The sequence below is a fragment of the Eschrichtius robustus genome, chromosome 6 (genome assembly GCF_028021215.1).
Source record: "Eschrichtius robustus isolate mEscRob2 chromosome 6, mEscRob2.pri, whole genome shotgun sequence".
In the NCBI taxonomy this organism is placed as follows: Eukaryota; Metazoa; Chordata; class Mammalia; order Artiodactyla; family Eschrichtiidae; genus Eschrichtius; species Eschrichtius robustus.
This window is the reverse complement of record NC_090829.1, coordinates 21707600-21730021: the sequence shown is the minus strand read 5'-3', so window position 1 is coordinate 21730021 and position 22422 is coordinate 21707600. Positions and strand designations below refer to the sequence as shown.

The 22422-nt window shown below is 47.6% G+C and overlaps 2 protein-coding genes across 2 annotated transcripts in view; one reads left to right on the top strand and one right to left on the bottom strand.

The window, feature by feature from the left end:
* Nucleotides 1-22422, bottom strand: part of CLSTN2 (calsyntenin 2) — a 643926-nt gene that overhangs the window by 537432 nt on the left and 84072 nt on the right. The window lies entirely within an intron of this gene.
* Nucleotides 13720-18477, top strand: LOC137766644 (condensin complex subunit 3-like). Its single transcript, XM_068547265.1, is given in 4 exon segments — nt 13720-13781; nt 15696-15810; nt 15935-16011; nt 17604-18477. Coding segments are annotated over 4 exon segments (1128 nt in total).

Here is a 22422-nt window from a genome sequence, read left to right as displayed (position 1 = left end):
GAACTGTACATGAAGGTTTATAACAATGGTGTGTTTCTTGTCATATCTGTTTGAAATTTTCCAGCCTCAAAAAGTTCTTTAGGGCTTCCCTGGTGGCGCAGTGGTTGAGAATCTGCCTGCCAATGCAGGGGACACGGGTTTGAGCCCTGGTCTGGGAGGATCTCACATGCCGCGGAGCAACTGGGCCCGTGAGCCACAACTACTGAGCCTGCGCGTCTGGAGCCTGTGCTCCGCAACAAGAGAGGCCGCGATAGTGAGAGGCCCGCGCACCACGATGAAGAGTGGCCCCCGCTCGCCGCAACTAGAGAAAGCCCTCGCACAGAAACGAAGACCCAACACAGCCAAAAATAAATAAATAAATAAATAAATAAATTTATTTTAAAAAAAGTTCTTTAAAAGTTTGAAAATAATCATTAAGATTGTTAAAATGTGTCAATGTATTTGTTTTCAGAAAAAGGGTGTTACAAAATTGCATGTACTGTATGATTCTAAATTGGTATATAAATATATACGTATAACACAAGAGAAAAGACTAAAATTATACACTCCAAAATGCAAACTGTAATTATCTTAGGGTGCAGGGATTATGTAAGACTTTTATTTCCTTTATATTTTTATTTTCTGTAGTTCGTACTTCTTTATAGTTATCACATACATTTTAATCTAAAAAGTATTATCACTCTTTACCTCTAACAGTGTACATAATGTTCAAGAATTTGATTAAATATACTCCCATCTATAAATAAATATGATCTAAAATGTAGGTCAAAATTAATGACAACATGCTAAACGTTGGAAACATTCTGATGAGTGACAGAATGTCTTGCATTTTATCTGATGCTCAACCTCCTATAAAAACAGATCTAGTATCCTCACTGAAGGGACAAGAATAATGGGAGTGGGCAGAGCATTCGATGCGATGCTGTGATTTGGACATTAATACTATGTCCACTTCATGCACAATGGGAAAGGAAAGTAGACTCTGAAAGTGAAAATCCAAACATTTCCAAATGTCTTAGCTGTGCCCAGATTTGGACATTTTTTTAAATTAATTTTTATTGGAGTATAGTGATTTACAATGTTATGTTAGTTTCTGCTGTACAGCAAAATGAATCAGTTATACATATACATATATACACTTTTTTAGATTCTTTTCCCATATAGGTCATTACAGAGTATTGAGTAGAGTTCCCCGTGCTATACAGTAGGTTGGACTTTTTACCTACATATCTGTATTCTGATACGTACCCCAGGATATCATTAATTCCCACTTACTTCAAACAGGTGTATCAACAAGGAAAGGTACAGGTGTACAATGCCATCTGAATCTTCAGGGCAAACACTTGACAAGGTCATGGGATTCTTCTAGACTTGAGCCAAGCTGTCTCAGAGCTGGTTCTAATTAAAAGCAGCATAAATCGCTCTATGGATTTTGGGCTGGGCTGGAAATGTTTTAGATCAAGCATACCTCAGAGATACTGCGGGTTCGGTTCCAGACCACTGCAATAAAGCGAATATCTCCATAAAGCGAATCATGTGAATGTTTTGGTTCCCCAGTGAACATAAAAGTTATATTTACACTATACTGAAGTATTAAGTGTGTCTAAAAAAACAATGCACATGCCTTGATTAAAACTACTTTACTGCTAAAAAATGCTAACCATCATCTGAGCATTCAGCAAGTCGCAGTAGTAACATCCAAGATCATTGATCACAGATTACCATACAACTATAATAACAATGAAAAAGTTTGAAATATTGTGAGAATTACCAAAAGGCGACACAGAGACATGAAGTGAGCTAATGTTGTTGGAAAAATGGTGCCGATAGACTTGCTCGACGCAGAATTGCCACAAACCTTCAATTTGTTAAAAAAAAAAAAGCAGCAGTATCTGAGAAGTGCAATAAAGTGAAATGCAATAAAAAGAGGTCTGCCTGTAATGGAATGGAGGAATGGAAACCATTCTGAAAAGTGAAACAGAACACTAGTGGAATGTATGTGCTTGCCAGGGCTTCAGAAGATAAATGTTCAGCCACTCGTTCACCAGATACTATCCAGCATCTAGTTAGTGTCAAATCCCAGGCCAGGCAGTGGGAAACAAAACAGGCAAATGAAGCGGTCCCTGGCTTTGCAGTGCTCACAGTTTACTGGGAGAGACAAATTTTAATCCAATAAAAAAAAAAAAAAAATCTATAATTACAAGTGGTGATGAACGCCCTGAGGCCAAAGGATTGGCTACTTTGTGAGCATAGGACAGGGGGCCTGGTCCAGCGCTGGTGCTCAGAGCAGGTGCCTTCCAGCTGAGATGTGAAAGATGTAAAAGCAGCACGTGGCACCCACGCAACTGGAGAGGTGAGTTGAGGAGAAGATGCACAAAGCAGAAAAGTGCTGTCTTAAGATGGTACTTCCCAGGGATGAAGAGGAAACAAGCATGCCTAGAACCCAGGGAGCCCAGAATGAGGTTGGGAAGGCAGGCAGAGGGTGGTGGATCCTCTCATTTAATCCGCATAACAGCCCTGGGATGCAGGTACTATTATTATCCAAGATGGAGCAATTTCCCACAACGAGTAGGACTTAGAGCTGGGACTCAAACCCCGACTCCAAAGTCCACCCTCTCACCATGTTCTGTTTCTTCTATGTTCACAGGGTCGCTGTGTTGGGAATGACTGGGAGGGGCAGGGTGGGGTTGGAAGACCACCCAAGAGGCTCTCACAGTCATCTATTTCCTATCACCCTGTATAGTTCACAAAAAGCTTACAGTACACTGAGGAAAGACATTCCAACTAATGGGCCATCCTAGGTACTTAGTGATTCCCTTGACAAGGTGCCACTGGGATCTCCAAGCCCTCTTCCAGTCTTGGGATGAACCAGAATTCCAAAGGAGGTAGAGCTTTGGTAAAAGTTCCTTAGCTGACATAGGCCATAGAACTAGCTAGCATCCTGGCTGGCCAGAATTTAAAACTCCCTAGGAAAATGTTGTTTTCAGAAAAATTCCAATATGTATGATTAGGCAGAAGACAATGTCCTTTGGTGTCAATCATCCCTAAACTAGGTAAGGGTAGGCTCCCTTAAATCTGCAAGCCCCCTGGGGTCAGCATTTGCAGGCATACTACCCACGTGGAATGCCTTATGACAGGAAGGGGATCATTCCCAAGGAAACAGCACAGAGCACCTCTGCAGAGAGGACAAGCCCCATTTCAAACTTTGATTCCAATTTGGCATTCGAGACTCCTGTGGCCTCTGGGATTTTTATTTCCTCTTTCTCTGACAGGATGGTGACATCTCGATTCTAGGTTAATGACTAAAATATGAGAATTCTCGTTAGATGCTCCCCCATAGTACCTCCCTCTCCCCTACTGCTAGAGACAACCTCTATAAAAATCATTTGCTCCTTTCCATACTGCATAGACTTGGATTTAAGCATTCATTCAGTTGTCTCAGGCTGTCACCAAGAAAATTACTTATTAATTTCTATGCACTGCAAAGCCATCTCTAAAACAAATAGAGAGTTGACTTGAGATTATCGGCGTTGACCTCCGTGTTCTGGCTTTGTACTTTCTGTCAGAGTCTCGAAATGTTTCAAATATAGCGTCATACACATTTGATCACATTTACAAAATGGAAATGTACTCAACATTAACTGAAAACGTCCATCGGTGAGGTCTTGAAAGTTTGCACCCTTTCAAGCTATTAAAGGGCTAATGAGAGACATTTTCTCCCATATATTATGATACAACTAATTATTTCCACTTCCTCCTGTCTAAAAAAAAATAATGACTCAGCAGATTAATAGGCTGTAACCTTTTGATCTTCAGCCCTTTAAGAATATGAAGAGTGCTATGGACCCTCTCCCTGGTAAATCCCAGCGTTTCATCCAGTTATGCACATGCACACACAAAAAAAGTAATTTTGCACAGACATAAAACAGCATTTCAGTTATTTCCTGGCTCACCTAAGATCCCAGGAACCCTGAAGAATATTCTGCCTCTCTTCTTTTTTCAGTCTACTCAACTGTTTATTAAACCGATGGCTGCCCGTTTCATTAGTAGTGTCGGTGCTGAGTGAAGGACGCTTGCAGAATGATAAGCGGTATTTGTGTTTATTTCTCTGCTCCCACACTAAATTATCAGGTGTTTTGCATGCACTTTAAGAATGTGCTCATGGCCTGTGGAGAAGACAGATAAATGCACCATTGGAATGGGGCGGGGGATGTCATGCCTGGCACCCCAGGGAAGTTACAGCAGAAGAGGAAGGCTCTTCTCCGAAGCCCAGCAGCTGGCCCAAGGTGGGTGTTCAATAAAGCTGCTTTGGGGATTTCCCTGGCGGTCCAGTGGTTGAAACTCCACGCTTCCACTGCAGGGCGTGCGGGTTCGATCTCTGGTGGGGGAACTAAGACCCTGCATGCCGTGTGGAGAGGCCAAAAAGTTAAAAATAAATAAATAAATAAATAAATGTTAAAAATAAAGTTGCTTTGGTTATCATTGTGAAGTCATTATCTTTGAGAACCTGGTCCTTGATGCAGTTAGGTTGACCCTGCCACCATGCTATGCCCCTTTGGTCTACACAGGAGGTCTGTGCAGCCTCAGTGTTCTCTTAAGCTGTGTCCCAGAGCATATCATAATTTTTATATACTATCTACTATGTGCCAGGCCTCCTATTTCTTTTCTAATACTGAAACAACTCACTAAAGTAGGGGTCATGATTCCAATTTTACAAATAAAGAAACCGAGGCTCAGAGAGGTGAAGGGACTCATGCTGGCTTACTGGCTGATAAGTGTTGAAGCCGGATTCCACCGGACCCATCTGACTCCAGTTTCCTCGCTCTCTGTCAAGGGCCAGGCTGTCTCTCTCATCTCTACAGTGCTTTTCACTTTGCTCACACACCAACTCATTTCTCGAAAACAAACCCAGAGAAGTATTTTGTTACCCTCGATTTGGTAAATGGGGAATTTGAGGGGCAAGGAGACCAAGCGACTTGCCCAAGGTCATGCAGGTGGCAAAGAGCGGATGCGGGGCTGGAAGCCAGGTCCTGGGTCCTGGGCCACTGCTGACTCTGCACCATGCCTGATGCCCAGCTGACAGGAAGCAGGAAGGCGTGCCCACACTTCTGCCACCCTGTACCCGCTGTGGACCACCCAGAAACGGTACTTACTGGCCCTGGAACCTAGGCTTGGTGGGAGCAAAGACAGAGCCAGAGAATAAGAATAAATTTGAGGCAGACTCATAAAAAGGCTACATGGGAAATATATTTTTAACGAATTAATTTTTCCCCTGAGTATATTTATGAGCCTGTTCTCCCCAGCAAGCCTGTTCATTTTGCACAGACATAATTTTCAGGACAAGCCCCATGCAATATGTCCAGGGGCAGCACCCTCCTTTTGTCTGCAGTAGGGGGAGAAGGAGGTCAAAGGGTCCTCCCACCTATTTGTGCTTTGCTCTGGGCCCAGAGCAGCGTGCCCCAGTATCCCCTAGGCTAGAGAGTGCCTGGACAGCTGAGCGGTTTGAAGGTCCTGGAGTCTAACCTCCCCATTTTACAGAGGGGTCCTGAGGTCCAGAAAGAGGAGGGACTCACCCAAGGTCCCCAGTCAATTGTGCAGAGTGGCTGCAGGCACAGACGGTAGAGCCACAGACTGCCTGATTTGAATGCCAGCTCTGTCTCTCACTAACCATGTGACTTTGGATGGATAATTCAGTCTGAGCACAGAATTACTCGAAGACATAGGAATCTTCCTCAGCTCATCTCAAATCATGCAAGCTGCCAACCACCTGATTTCTTCCCCAGGTCAGCTTTGGACGACACCACCCCGTTTCACTGTAGCAGCAGAGACCCAGCTCTAACAAACAGCTTCTGAGTCTGTGCCCTCTCCATTACACCAAGTTCCAACTCACGTATGCCGTCCTTGTTGTCAAGAGATGCCTGGAATAAGGAAACTATACAAATATCCCTTGATCTTCAAACCCATTCACTTAGATGCTTCTCCCAAATAGAGATGCCCAGAATCAATTTGGTTCCTGAAAGTTGAGAGCAAAGCATCAAGACTTTGGATAGCAAGGGATACCTGCTCTATCTCAAAACATTTATCCAAACGATTAATCTCCTCACTTGGGACAGCAAGAGTTGCGGTAGTAAGGATGCCTCCCCGGGACCCTTCTGGGTGGCCACCAAGACATGGACAGCCCACACCTCAACCACCCCAGGGATATGGTGGTTACGTTACCCCAACCCGTTGACAACTGTTAAGTCACTCCTCATTAGCAAATAGCTAAGAATGACCAAACAAGGCTCTGCCCATCTTCCTAGTCCAAGAATGTCTTCCCTCCACGTGCCACGTGTAAAAATCGGTTTGATTTATCGTAAAACGAAATAGAGGCAAAGCATGACCACATCCCACCCCCACTGGCTTCCTGAGAATACCAGTCCTTTACCTGGGTTTATTTGAGGCCCTTAAAAAAATATCAGGCGTAGCTGTTGAGGTCTTTGGCAGAAGGGCATCCTAGCCTTTTGACATGGTGCTGTCAAGATGTTCCAAGATGAATAAAAGCTAGAAGAGGCAGTGTCAAGCTGACATCTCCTCAACAGAAGGCTGACATGAAAAAGGAAGGACATGCACCCACCATTCAACCAGGGCTCCTCTTCCTTCAGCCTAATTTATGCCACAGAGCCCTTACCCTGTTTCTCTGGCTGTAATATCATGTGCCACCAAGGGGACGTCAAGGCGGAAGATGCCATTTATCTGCCACTTGGGGTCCTTAGAGAAAATATTGTTGGTCACGCATTTTTAATGAACAATTCCAAAAGTGCATTCAGGAGTTTAGATTTCAGTTACATCATCTCCAATGAGGGGACAAGATCATTTTTCTTGTAAAAAGACTGAAGAGGAGTAGGAAAGAACATTGGGTGTCAGGTACCTGACTCGTCCTGTGTCCTCCCACCCTGGGGCTGTTTCCTCAATGGGAGAATGTGGGGTACAAGGTCTCCACCACCCCTCAGCCCCATGTTCTCTGAGTCTTCCACCTGTCTGGTGAGAGGAGACCTCCCGTACCCATTAGAAGACAGGGAAAATGGAGGCTGCAAGTGTGACCCGCACTCCCCACTTCTGTCCACTTCTTAGCTCCCTAATGATACAGTTCAGCATACACCCAGCTTTAAAGAGTCAGTATCAGGGAGCAATGCAAATCGAAACCACAATCAGGTCTCACCTCACACCAGTTAGAATGGCCATCATCAAAAAAATCTATAAACAAGAAATGTTGGAGACGGTGTGGAGGAAAGAGAACCCTCCTACACTATTGGTGGGAATGTAAATTGGTACAGACACTATGGAGAACAGTATGAAGATTCCTTTAAAAACTAAAAACAGAGCTACCATATGATCCAGCAATCCCACTCCTGGGCATATATCCGGAGAAAACCGTAATTCAGAAGGATATATGTACCCCAATGTTCATTGCAGCACAATTTACAATAGCCAGGACATGGCAGCAGCCTAAATGTCTATCAACAGAGGAATGGATAAAGAAGATGTAGTACATATATACAATGGAATATTACTCAGCCATAAAAAAGAACAAAATAATGTCATTTGCAGCAACATGGACGGGCCTAGAGATTGTCATACTGAGTGAAGTAAGTCTGACAGAGAAAGACAAAATGTCAGATGATATCGCTTATATATGGAATCTAAAAAAATGGTACAAATGAACCTATTTACAAAACAGAAATTGAGTCACAGATGTAGAAAACAAACTTATGGTTACCGGCGGGGGGGGGGGGGGGTGGGGAAGGGGGGAGGGATAAATTGGGAGATTGGGATTGACATATACACACCTCTCTATATATAAAATAGATAACTAATAAGAACCTACTGTATATCACAGGGAACTCTATTCGGTGCTCTGTAATGACCTATATGGGAATGGAGTCTAGAAGAGAGTGGATATGTGTATATGTATGGCTGATTCCCTTTGCTGTGCAGCAGAAACTAACACAACATTGTAAATCAACTATACTCCGATTAAAAAATTAATTTAAAAAACCCCGAACAAACCAACAAAAAAAAGAGAGTCAGTATCAGGGAAAGAAGAAAGAGCAGGGGCTCTGTGGGCAGCCATCCTGGGGCTTGTATTCTACCTCTAACCAGACGTCTAACACTGGGGAAGTGACCTAACTCTTCATTTCCATCCCTATAATGGGTATAATATTATCTACTTCACAAGAGTATGATGTGGCATGGCGTATGTCAAGCAGCTACTATGTGCCTGGCACTTAGCAAGCCCTCCAGACAGGAAAGGGTGACTTCGCATCCTGCTGCTGCCCCCACTCTACGGTTTTTGCCAGCACACAGCTCCTGACAATTCTCAGTGCTGCCGCATGCAGTGATGGACAGTGTGTTTCATCACTGAACCAAAAAACAGAAAATGCAGAGCCAAGGTGAAATGCTAAGAGAACCAGCTGAAGCTCTGAACTCTCAGAAATAGTTTTGGCTTCTCTGAACTTGGCCTTCGGGAGCTCTATCCGCTGTATTCTGGCAACTTCGAAATTCACTGAGGTCTCCAACCTGAGTCTCTGGAGATCTCAGTGTTAGACTGACCAAGGTGATGCAGAGGGATCAACAGATGGGGAGCAGAAATAAGGAGGAATCCTAGAAGAATCAAATGATAATGATCCCAGCACCAGAGATGAAAATAACACAAACGCGAAAGCTCTGGGGGAAATTGAATTTCAAAATTTACAATATTTAGACATCTGAAATATAGCACATCTCATCTCTGTGTTTTGCATGTATGCATTTCTTACATACAGACATTCCCCAAGCCCAAATTCCCTACCGAGTTCTTAATTCATTGAGTCAGATAGTTTGGGGAAGAGTATTCTAAAGGCTTGGCAATGTTTTTACGAGGATGGCTTCAAATTTTGAACAATAAAGTTAAAAGTCAACACGTGGGGCACAGGCCTTGCACGAGTGGGCCTGACATCCTCATCGGTGTTCTGTTTTCCCCCGGGATCCTTTACAGATCTAAATTCAACTGTGAACGCTAAGGACACATGCATTACCATATGGACACCAGACTTTGAATCACAAAACTCATTATTTCTGCCATACTTAAAATGTAAAAAGTCAGGGGAAAAAAACAACAAAGGAGAGAATTCATTTCTCTTCAAAAATTGTTTCCTTCCTCCATTTACTGCAAACCACCTCCATTCTCACTCCAGACAGAGGGAGAGAAACCTCTAGAAAGCTTGAGAGAATGTGCTGGAGTCTCAGAATGAGAATGTCCCAGATCCTGGGAGTTTGGGGAAGAGGCAGAGAAAAGAGGAGATGGAAACCATTTTAAGACAAAACAGCATGAATATGGAAGTGACCCACTGAGCCCATCACACAGTTTCAGAAGGAAGACCTCGGCTTCCTGCACAGCCTGCCCCGTACGAGTCAGTGGGGCTTTTTAAATGTAATACAGAAGCTCCACCACTCACTCTGCAGGGGCCACGCTATTCTTAGCCGTAGCTTCTGGGATGGCTAATTCTGTGTGTCAGCTTGACTGGACCCCAGGGTGCCCAGAGAGCTGGCAAAACCTTATTTCTGAGTGTGTCTAGGAAGGTGTCTCCAGATGAAATTAGCATTGAATCAGTGGACTGAGAAGCCATTTGCCCACCAGGGCAAGTGGGCATCGTTCACTCCGCTGAGGGCCTGAATAGAACAGAAAAGACAGAGGAAAGAGGGATTTGTGTCTTCCTGGCTGGTTGCTTGAGCTGGGACAGAGATCTTCTGTTCTCTGAGCTCCTGATTCTCAGGCCTTCGGACTCAGAGTCACTTATACCCCCGGCTTGTCCTGGGTCCCCAGCTTGCAAACAGCAGATTGTGGGACTTCTCAGCCTCCATATTTGTATGAGCCAACTTCTCAAAACAAATCTTCGTGTGTGTGTGTGTGTGTGTGTACACACATCCTATTGGTACTGTTTCTCTGGAGACCCCTGACTAATTCGGCTTCTGAGGCAGAAAACCCAATTTGGAGCATTCTCTTCTTCTCAAACTCTACCCCCTTGGCTAAATCCCCGCACCCCATATGCCCTCTTCAAAGAGGCAGATCCAGGAGCAACCCCTCTCTACCTGTTGAGATTCTGGGGCTGCAGGAACAAATCATCACACAGTGGGTGGCTTAGAAATTTCTTCTCTCACTGTTTTAGAGGCCAGAAACCCAAAATCAAGGTTCGTCAGGGCCATGTTCCTTCTGAAGGCACTAGGGAAGGGCCGTTCCTTGCCTCTTCCAGCTTCTGGGGGCCCTTGGCCTTCTCAGCTTGGGGCTGCGTTCCCTGCATCTCTGTGTCCTCTCCTCTTCTGATAAAGATGTCAGTGGTTGGATTTAGGCCCCAATTTAACACAGTAGAACCCCATCTTAACCAGTTACACCTGCAAAGATCCCATTTCCAAATAAGGCCACCTTCTGAGGTTCTGTGGACACTAGTCAACCCACCACTACGTCTAAGGCAAAGCTGTCTCTCCGGCTCCTCCACCCTGCCCGCCGAGTCACGTGGGCTCTGACGAAGCCTCTGGGCTGACAACTGCAGGAGAAGGACCGACACTTATTTTTCCAGGTTCTCCTGAAATACACAGCTGAAGGGGAAGTCTCACCACCAGCCCCAAATCTACCCTGTGACACCATTGGCAATAATCCCCAGAGCTCCGTTCACGGTGAGGGGTGGCGGGGGAGAGGTTACCCCCTCAGGCGCTGCATGCTGAGGCTCCCAAGGTCACTGTCCCACCTCTGGCTCAGGAACCTGGGCTCTCAGCCAGGAGGCAGGGATGCGCCCCAGGCACGGGCAGTGTGAAGTGGGGAGGCCTCTGAGCTGGGGGTCTCCCCTCCCCTCTGTGGGCCCCTGGTACCCATCTGTAAGGCGAAGAGCCAGCTCTGGATCCCAGACGTTCCTGGCAGGTGACAGTGAGCTAACCGAGACAGGAGGGCCTCGGGGACAAATGTCTCACACTGAGCCCCCCCAGCCCCAGAGTGCCACTTTGCAGTGGGTGGCTCAGGGCCCTGAGGGGCTGGAACTTCGACTCCAGCCACTCTGCGCCCCCATTCTGGTGACCAATCCAACAAGAAACAAGCGGTACTTCCATTCCCCAAGCCCCATAACACTCTGTGACACGGAGAGGAAGCAGAGGAAAGATGGCCCTTTAATGGGAAAGCAAATTTTTTTTGTCTGTTTAGTTTTGTCTGCTTTCTGAGCCTTGGGACACATTTTGCACATACAAACCCCACACAGGACATAAAGGGCGCGGTGATGTATTTGCAAGCACTTCCATATACTGTTTATTTTACCTACTGAAATATCATTTCTGTCTGCGAAAGATATTGGGTATGGTCAGCTTTTATGCTCTCGGCACCTTCCCCCCCCCCAACAAAACCCTTCCCTATAAATCTGCGGTCCACAGCCGGACTTCAGAAAACACTTTAATAGTTCCCAACTCCAATATTTTTCCATAGCGATATATCCTCATATCAAAAATACTGAAGTGCTGAGGCTTGAATTCATTCAAGAGAGATTCATCAACACCCCTCCAGTGGGATGAGGGACTCAGTCTCCTCCCAGCCCCCTGGGGGGATGCAGGGGGTGAGGGGAGATGCTGCAGAAGAGGTAGACCCGCAAACACCACCCATCACTCCCCCTCTGGGAAGCAGGATTGGGCCACCTGGAGGGGGAGGGGGAGGGGGAGGGATGCCCTTCACTGTTATCAACAACAGCCATGGTCACTGTCCTCAATGCCATGTAACTCCACGCAACCACGGAGTAACCATGTTACTGTAACCATGTAACTCCATGTAACCTCCTCCGTTCCCCTGAGCGCCCAGCCCTGAGCCATCCAGCATTTCCTTGCATGACCTGTGAGCTGCTTCCACGCCCATCCCACACTCAACTCTATCCTTACCCCGATAAAGCAAACCCAGCCTCAGGTAGGACACCCAGCAAGACGGCTACTACTGAAGATCTCAGAGGGGGCCGTGTCATACATCGTACCGAGCACATCTTTTAAATCTTCCTCGGACATCTCCTCGGCCTCATCGCTCTCTCCTCCTTCTCCGGCTTTGCTCATGAAGAATGATTTAACCCCTCCTCGACATCCCCCACCAACATCCACTGGGAAGCAGTGGGAGATTAGAAATAACCATCTGTAATATTAAGGATAGCAAAACCCCTATATGGCTGTGCTCTTTGTTTGTTTTCACCTCTGATGGGGAAGCTGATGGGTACCTGGCCGCAGTCACACAGCCAGAGGAGGCGCAGAGTCAGGAGTCAAACGGTGACCTCCGCCTTACAAAGTAAACACCTGGAAAAAAGTGAATCCCCTTTCTGCACGCCCACCATCTTTGTGAGTGTATTTTAAGGCCTGCCACTGGGTGGACACGGGTTTAGTTTGGGTCAACATCCCCATGAATAAAATTTTGCTGACCAAAAATTTGAATGTACCCAAGATAGTAAATGGAAACAAAACTACTTGGGGAACAACATTGGGGTCACTTTCAAAGTTCCTGTTCACTGACAAATAATATGTAGCTGAAGGGAAAGAATTTGAGAAACAGCAAGGTTCCTGACCAGGGAGATCCTAGACAGGGGACCAACCCTGTGTGGTCCTTAATTTCTCATCTGCCAAACGCAAGCAGTTGACTATGGTTCCAGCTTAATTTCCTTAGTGTAGTTCAAATAATTTTGTAAGTGATCACTAAAGTTTATTCTAAAGGGCCAAATCCCTGGCATTGGGTATATTTATTTAACAAAAATGGCAACTATTATTTATTGAGCAGCAGATATGTGCCAGATGCTTTATATGTAGCATCTTGAGACTGAAAACAATCCTGCAAGATAAGGGTTATCATCTCCATTTTACAGATGACAAAACTGAGGCTCAGAAAGCCCAAGTAACTGCCTCGAGGCCACAGAGCTGAGATTTGGGTCTGTGTGCATCTCTACGTGCAAAGTTTGTGCCTCCTTTACCCGCAGTATCACCATGAGACTGAAAACGAATAGTCCTATAGGGACGAGAAGCCATCACACAGACCCAGCTGTGTGAGGTGCGGGTAAGATCCAGGCCCGACTGCTGAACCACAGGCCTGAACCACAGGGTATCTGCTAGTGACCAAACGTCCACTGGGGCCAGGCCAAGGCTGCCAGAGGGCTGCAGAAAAGTCCTTTAACCCCTCAGTGATCTCCAGGGAAAAGAAAACCTCGCTTCACGGGAAAAAGGACACGCAGCTGAGGTGGGCCCTGCCTGCGGCTCAGTCCAGGTCTCCCTGGGGGAGGACGGCACACTCCCCCAGGCTGCCCACATGTGTGAGGGACAGACACAGGGGAAGACAAAGGGTGGGCACCCGGGCAGGGGGTGCCCTGTGCCGTGGGATGCCCACATGTGGAACACTGCCACCTCCATGCTCAGACTTGACATGTCTTATTAGTAAATAGCCGCAAAGTGTAATGAGCGCTAATGCTGCATCAGGAAGTGTGCTAAGAGCTTTACATGAACTCCCTCATTGAATCCTCACCTTCTACACGGTAGGTATCCATACTTATCCCCATTTTGCAGATGAGGAAACTGAGACCCAGATTGGCTATACTCTACAGTGAGTGGAGCTAGGGTTCAAACACAGGCAGTGGGACTTCAGAGGCTGAGAGCTTAACCTCTGCTGATGGTCCCCAACCCCCATCGTCCTCCATGGGACCCTCCATGCCGCTGTGGATCGGGGAGGAGGGCAGCGCCGAGTCCTGGAGCAGGAACCAGAACCCCAGGTCTGGGGCCAGGTGGAGGCCACACCCAGGCTCAGCGATTCCAGCCTGAGCTCTCTTCCCTTGGGACCAGACTCCTGCCAAGAAGCAGTGCCTGAGAGGAGCAGGGTAGGGGCGGTAGCGGTGAGACACACAGCGTTCAGTGAGAGCTGCCTGGTAAACAAGGAGTCAGAGCTCCGAGCTCCACTGGGGCCCCCGCCACCATGAAGGCGCCCTGGCGCCCAGCTTGAGCAGCTCCCAGGGCAGCAGATTCAGCTCACGTCACTGAAAGTGGTACCAGCGTCTCCTCTGCCTTGTGAAGCCAGGACTGGGACGCTGGGTGCAGGACAGCACCCTCCACAGAGCTGACCTGTGCAGAGGTGCTGCATGCGGGCCCAGGACCTGCTGAGGGAATGGGGGCTTGAGGTACCCACAGTTGGGGAGGCCAGTGCCCCAGCGTATCAGGGACACAGAGCAGCTCCACCCTCGGAGGACCTTCCAGTCTGCTCTCCGTATTGCAAATGGGGACACAGCCTCAGAGAAAGCAAGGGCTGGTCCAGGGCCAAACGGCAATTTTTCTTTCAGACTCAAGAAAACAATGACAAGTTTCCTCTGTTTGAGAGAGTTCTACCTGCTCTCTTCAATGCATTTGCATTTCAGGAACAGAACCAGTCCTAAGCCTTGCTCTGGGTCCTCATTCCAAATTGTCAGGGTTCTCCCCAGCCTCCTCACCACCCACCCCCTGATTCCCTGCTTTGGCCATATTGAGGTAGAAACCTAAGACTCACAGATAACAGGCCCCTGGACTTCTCCATCATTCCCAGTGGGAATTAAATCATTTCTGTGGGATCTGTTTGTGCCCCATCTCTCCCACCACTCAGTTACTCCAGAAAGGCCAGGGTGGGTCTGCCATAGTCACCGGTGGACCCCCAATGCCTAGCAGAGATGGCGCACAGTAGGCTTCCAATAAATAGTTTTTGAATAAAAGAAGACATATTCACAACCATACCAGAAATTTATCTCACAAACTGGTGGTTCTTCAAGAGACCCCTTCTGAGATTGTGTATTTCTTCCAGTGACTCTTGGTGCAGTCTGGAATTCCTCTTAGGGGCCAATTTCCTGGGCCACCCCTCCCCCCATTCATGCCACCAGCATCACAAGCCTGGACAACAGCACCAGTAATTCTCTGTGAGGTCCCCCTCCCTGAAGGTAACTTCTACCTGCAGGACAATCTCTCCTCTTGCTGTCCTGGGCCTGGTTCCCTTCCCCTGGGGGTGAGATCTGTTCAGTTCTGTGTCTGCTCACTGAGCCACTGATTTTGGGCAAGTGGTGGTGTCCAGGGACCAAGATGGGATGACCAGCATGCCAGGAGGGAGGGGCCTCCCAGGACACACATCTCTCAGTGAAGGGCAGAGGTCACCGTAGAAGGCTGAATCTTTTTACTCCCAATCCTGCATCACCTTCCTCATCTACCCAGGGCCTTTCCTATATTGGAGGTGTCATGATGGGCTCTTAAGGGTACAAACTCTGGGAAGGGTCCATGCAATAGAAAGGGGGCTCTTCATTTCATATGTCTTGTTCAGAGGGTCCACTTCTGCGCCTGCCTGCAGAGGTCCATGACCTAGCTCCCATGGGGCCAAGCATCACATTAACAACAAAACCATCTAATATTCCACAAGTCACACCTGCATTTGCCTTATTTTACAAGGGTCTGGCACTGTTAGGTAACACCTACCTGCCTCCACCACTTCCATCCCATTCTCTACTCAGCAACACCACGTGTCCTTCTGCAATGATGTCACTCCCCTGCTTAAGCCCCTCAGCACTCCCCGTAACCTCCAGGCTGAACGTCAAGGAGTACCCTTACCAAACAGCCCTTGCCCAATTCACTGTCAGCCTCACCCCCTGACACCCTATGTCTCCTACTGTCCATTTCAGCCCCAGAACAGCTGCATTTGCCACACCGCCACACCATCCGGGCCTCTGCACACACAGCTCCCCTAGTTCTCTGCTCACCTGGCACCTCTCCTGGGTCACCTGCTTCCGTCTCCAGGTAGGGCTCATCTCTCTTTTCTGCGGAGCTGCACATCACACATAGATCTGTCCTGGCACCTACTTGTGACACTGTGTTGACTCTGCCTGTCTGTCTGTCCCTCCCGACTGTCATTCCTCTACAGGGGCAGCCTGCACCCCATTCAGCTCTGATGCAACCAGAGGGGCCAGGGCCCGAGGACAACCTGAGCTTCACAAACATGTGGGGCTTTGTAATATCTATAAAAGGCACAAGAAATCCTGTCGCATTTCTTTGATTATGCTTCTTGACTTCCCCACATTCAATCACTTGATTTATTAAAAAATCTTACTTAGAAATGACTCTGAGGGACTTCGCTAGCTGTCCAGTGGTTAAGACTCTGCACTTCCACTGCAGGGGGCATGGGTTCGATCCCTAGTTGGGGAACTAAGATCCTGCATGCCGTGGGATGCCAAGAAAAGAGAACTGACTCTGAGCCCTTTTTGCTGAGAGATCGCACATGGACCATTACATCAGTTCAGGGGAAGCAACCCAACCACCCACAAAAGCTGATCAGCCCATTGAGGTCTCCCCCACCCTTACCTGTGTTTGTACAGCTAAGGAGCTGGGTAGGACTGCAAGCAGCAGGGCAGAGGAGCCCCCCTAGGAGGATGGCCTGGAGCACAGCAGGCCATGTGGACACAGTCAGGCAGACCAAGGAGCCAAAGCATTATTAATGTAGGAGGTGCCTCTCACTTGCACAGGGATTGCTCAGGCCTCTGCGGCCTGTGCTTCTTCCCCCCTCACCCAGTAGGCTGCCTGGCTCCTTCTAGAGTCACCTGGGAAAGTGAGGGGCCAGGCATGAGCAGAGCAGCAGGGCCCTCCAGCACCTCTATGCTTCTCTTATCTCTGGCATCCAGGCTACACGCCAGCCACAGACTCCGCCCCATTCCCACTGCCTCCAAGGGACCCCTCTACCCTGGAGTGGACCTGGAGTTCCCGGTATGATCTTCCACTTTCACCCATCAAGACAGCTTGGCATGCACCATGCTCTCTCAGCAACTCTCCAGGCTACTTGTCTTCAGAAGTGCAGTGCCCAGGTCCCAGCTCTGCCCACTGCCAGGCTAGGCGCACTGCAATCTCACTCTTATTCTGTGCTTCTCCCCCAGAAGTGTGTTGGATGGTTTATTTTCTTTTCTTTTTTTTTTAATTTTTATTTTATACTTGCATATAGCTGATTACAATGTTCTGTTAGTTTCAGGTGTACAGCAAAGTGATTCAGTTATACACATACATGTATCTATTTTTTTTCAAATTCTTTTCCCATTTAGGTTATTACAGAATATTGAGCAGAGTTCCTTGTGCTATACAGTAGGTCCTTGTTGGTTACCTATTTTAAATATAGCACTGTGTGTACACATCAATCCCAAACTCCCAATCTATCCCTCCCCACAACCCTTCCGCCCTGGTAACCATAAATTCATTCTCTAAGCCTGTGAGTCTGATGCAAATGAATTTATTTACAAAACAGAAGCAGACCCACAGACTTAGAGAACGAACCTTTTTTCATGGTTAACCTTCAATGGCTCCACACTGTAATCTGAACTAATGTATTAACAAGGGAGAATGGCTCCATTCTGGACATGAATGGGGTGTCTTCTTGCCTTAAATCCCTAAGAGATGCACCCCTTATGGGTAGAATAGCGGGTACCACGGCATGTGGGTAAAAGTGTTTGGACCCATAAAAAGAGGGGACTTCATGGCACCCCCTCAAATCATCCCAAAGTAGTTCCATGGACTCCCTTAGTGCTCCTGGAACATGAATTAAAAACTAGCAGTAGGATTCTTTCTCGTCTTGTCTTGTTATGGTAAAATCCTGTGACTGAAGAGGATGTTTGACTTCGACATTGCCTAGGCGTGTTCTTCCCAATGTTTGCTTATGCAAGCAGGACTAACCAGGAATGTTCTGAAGAAGCCTTTCTTCCAACTCTACAAACACTGGCCAATGCCCCTGCATCTTCTCCTTTAGCTGAAATAGATGTCACTAATGTTGCTGAGTTACCTGTAGATTTGACAAGACCAAGTGGATTAAATCCTCAGGCCAAGAATTCCCAAGATTATCAGGCCTTAACAGTTCATGACAATCTGGCTATAAAAATTTGCAATGAGATCCTAGCATGTCCATATTCACCAGAAATTCGGGTCTATACAAAAGCCTTGAGTTCTTTAGAACTCAGGAGCAGTCTTGCTGAAGATCGTCTAGTTCTATTGAATGAGATTCTGGAGCAAGTAAAAGATAGAACGTGTCTGAGAGCTTTGGAGAAAATCAAGGTTCAGTTAGAAAAAGGAAATAAAGAACATGGTGACCAAGCTGTAGTGGCACAGGATGACAACACAACTACAACTGTTTTTCAAAGTGAAGATGAAAAGAATAAAGAAGTATATATAACTCCTGTCAAGGATGTAAAAGCATCCCGAATGAAATCCACTCAGCAAAAGACCAACAGAGGACGGAGAAAAGTGATAGCTTCAGCTAGAACAAACAGGAGACGTCAGACTGTTGAGGCTGAGGCTGACTCTGAAAGTGATCATGAGGTTCCAGAGCCAGAATCAGAAATGAAGATGAAACTACCAAAACGAGGCAAGACAGCAGCACTAGAAAAAAGTAAACTTAACCTTGCACAATTTCTCAGTGAAGATAAAAATTAGGAGAAGATATGATGGAGGTGGAGTCCTTTGAAAAATGTCCTTTAAAATTATGTTCAGTTCTTTGTTTTAATAAAGCTACCCTTGTATAAAAAAAAAAAAAAAAAAAAAAAAAACTAGCCCCAACATATAGAGCCACACTCATGTACACACAGCCCGCCCAGCCCCTATTAGAACATCAGGTACACACCCCTGACGGGGAATTTTCTAACAGAACAGGGCTTACAGGTGTCTCAGAGCTAAGCGTAGAGTGAAACAAGCCTGGCTCCTGGCAAGGTTGCGGGTAAACCGTTATCACCGAGTCACTTGCGTGGACCTGGCTCTCCTGACCTGCTTTCGGGCCATCATCAGCACACACCCACCCCTAGAATCCACTTCCTCTCAGGGCTCTGTGGTGGAGTTAAGCTCTTCTGGAAGCTTCCGATCCCTTCAGCCCACAGGAGCATTAATGAGCACAGGGGCAGTAACTCAGAGTACTTAAGAGTATGCAATAACATCATGGCACTTAAGGGGCAGGGGACTGTCTGCGTAGCTCAAAATGATGCTTCCCCCGTGGAGAGAGACCCAGGGAAACTACGGCTCCAGGAAGCACTGGGGGCATCCGATGGGAGAAGCTGGGAGCCCCACATCTTAAAAGTTATTATCTCACAGAAGAGTAGGTTTTTTTCCCCACCTGGTATCTAAATACGGGGTGGAAACGAGTGCTGGGTAGAGAAGGGAGCACACAAGCATTTAAGTCATTTACAGTTTACATTTTTACGGCACAGCAGAGACCGGCATCCATTTTCCACCTGCAATTAGACGACGGAGCAGGCTGCCAAGTTTCCATGTAAATAGTGCCTATTAAAAGAGTCGACACCACGCGATGACTGATCAACACCGAGGATTTATTCACTGAGCTAACAGCGGTTTTCACTTTTGCCATTATGCGGGGTGATACATAACAATTTAGATAATGCACCCGGCCAGATACACTTATAACTCTGTCAGGGTCCTGCCTCGGAGGCCAGCCAGCCCTGGGGGAGGAGGGGTGAGGCTCCTGGTCACAGCAGAAAGCCTGGAGCCTGCTGGCCTTGGACCTGCCATCCCGGGTGGGATGTGGCCCATATGGCACCCAAGGGGAGGACTTGGGCCAGAACCACTGCCTTTCTCCTTCCCTCGCAGCACTCTGAGCCTGTCTGCAGGCCAGGACCCTCACTCTCCTCATGTGTCAATGGGGACAAGACAGCCGTCACAGGGGACAGAGCGGGGGCGGTCTGTGGAACTAAAATGAGCTACTTGACGGCAGGTTTACGGAGATTCAATTATTCATAAACGCATGTGTGCACGTGCATGAGGGTTCTACCTGAGTACACATGTGTGCACACAAGGAAAGCCCCTCCCCTACTCCCTCCAATACAGGCAAGACACCGTCTCCCTCTAGGGTGGGGTCTCCTCAGAGTCTTTTTACATTTGTTTCACTTGTCTGGCACCAGATGGTGTTTAACGCCTTTGCTGAGTTCTGGTGGCAGGTATTGAATTTCCCACTCAGCATTAACCCGTTCTTTGTGTTGGGCCCCTGGGTGAAGACCTAGGCTGGCGATGCCGGGCAAGGCACTCGGACAGGTTTTCCGTGGGAATGGTGCTCTGGGGACAACAGGGACAAGCTCTACGCACTCCACAGGGTTTCAACCCCCCTCAGGTTGTGACATCTCCCAAATCTGTGCTCCCTGGGCAACTCCCTCAACATAAGGGAGCACAGTTTGACATGCCCCCCAGAACACTCATCACCTACTGCCCCAGCCCAATTCTCCTTCTCCTGTACCATCAGGCACTGGCATCCCCAGCGTACCCAGGAACCAGACCCACCCTGACTTTCCCCTTCATCCCTCATGCAATGGATTCTGATTCCTATTCGTTCCTCTGGCTAAATATCTCCCCACTCCAGACCTCCTCTCCATCCCCACTTCTGCCACCAAATTTGTCATTTCCTACCTGGATAAATATAATTGTCCTCCAATGCCCAGTCTCCCAACCCACCATCTGGACCTCCTCAGCATCCTTCTAATATATAAATCCAACCATGTCCTTCTTCTAAATACTTTAAACTCTTCAGTGACTCCCACCAAAAGCAGGATGAAGCACAAACAAATAGGATATGTGTGTGTGTGTGTGTGTGGATAGATAGATAGATATAGATAGAACTGGTTCATGACATTATATAGGCTGGCAAGTCCAAACTCTGGAGGGTAGGCTAGCAGGCTGGAGTCCCAGGGAAGAGCCAGTTCAAGTTTGAAGGCCACATGCTGCAAAATTCCTTCTTGCTCAGGGGAGGTTGCTCTTTTGTTCTATGAGGGTCTTCAGCTGATTGAACGAGGCCCACCACACTAAGGAGGGCAATCTGCTTTACTCAAAGTCCACCAACTTAAATGTTAACCTCATCGAAAAACACCCTCACAGAAACATCCAGAATAATGTCAGATTAAATATCTGGGCACTGTGGCCCCACCAAATTGAAACATAAAATTAACTATCACACAGTCTCTCTTCTATAATGATGAGTTGAGGCTTCAGGAAGCAAGCAGGACTGATCTTTCTCCTGCATGACCAGGGCAGAGTGCCCTGAGTGGGTCTACACAGAGGAAACTTTTTATTTTCCACAACCTGCACTGCTATGACCCAGTCCAAACACCATCATCTCTTTCTCAGGTCACTGCAACATCCTCCTGATGGGTCCTCTGGCTTTCCGACCTCCTCCTATTTAGTTTATTGTCACTATACAGCTGGGGAAGGTGGAAATTCTCCATGGTATTTCCACGTGTGTTGTGACAGTGTTTGTCTTGGACTATCTTTTCGAGGACGTTTATAGAAACAGATTCGGAGGATAGAGATAGTATCTCCTTCCTGGGCAGAGGGCAGATTTTCTCCTGAACAAGAGTATAAAGGTGCTGTCTTACTCCAGGACAAACTTGGGGCAGCTTTGCCAATAGCCCCTTATAAGACTGTGGGTTCCTAAGCCCGGGGTTCCTCAGCGGTGACACAGACCCACTGTGTGCACAGTATCCACCTGGGCTGCTCCGAATGGCCCCGGTAGAACTCAGGGAGCAAGGGGAATGGTTGTGAACGAGAGGCAGGGGCTGTGCTGCCTGGTATCCTGTGAGTAATAAAATCCTTTATCTCTGACCAGGAGGCTTGTGTCTGCCAACGTCTATGAGAATGTGGCAGGTGAATTTGTTAGCTTGGAAGTGGACTCTTCACGATTTTTGACATACAGCAGTCCAATTACTCATTTATTATCTAAGTCAGGTCATGTTGCTCCTCTACTCAAATTCCTGCAATGACCCTCACCTCACTCAGAGGAAAACGCAAAGCCCCTACAATGGCCGCAAGGCCCTGCAGAAGCAAACCTCCCACCCCCATCAGGCCTCTGACCTCATCTCCTCTCTTCCTCCATCCTTCACTCTCCTCCAGACACAGCGGCCTTCTCACTGTCCCTCAGACACACGTCAGGCACATGTCCTACTGTGGCCTTTATACCGCCTGTTCCATCGGCTGGATGCTCTTCCCCCTCATCCACGTTGCTCCCTCCCTTCCTCACTTCCTTCACATCTTTGCTCAATGTCACCTTCTCACCGAGACCATCCTGAACCCCTATGTAAAACCGCATCCTCCCTGCCATCGCAGGCCCCCCATGCTACCTCCCTAAGCCCTGGATCCCCAAAGGGCTCCCCACCTGCACAGATGCCTCCCCAAGTGTGGCCTTCTTGGGTCACTTTCCCCAGTCTCAACATCACCCTTGCCCCAGACAAAACTGCCCTGGTCACAGCCCCACCCCTGACAATGCCTGATGATACAGGAGGGCACCCAAGGTTCTCTCAGCTGCGGAAAGGGAAAAGGCACCTGGGACATGATAACAGAGAGAAAGAAGCAGCTCTCCATTCAGCAAAAGGGCAGAGCGTTGGCTGGTCC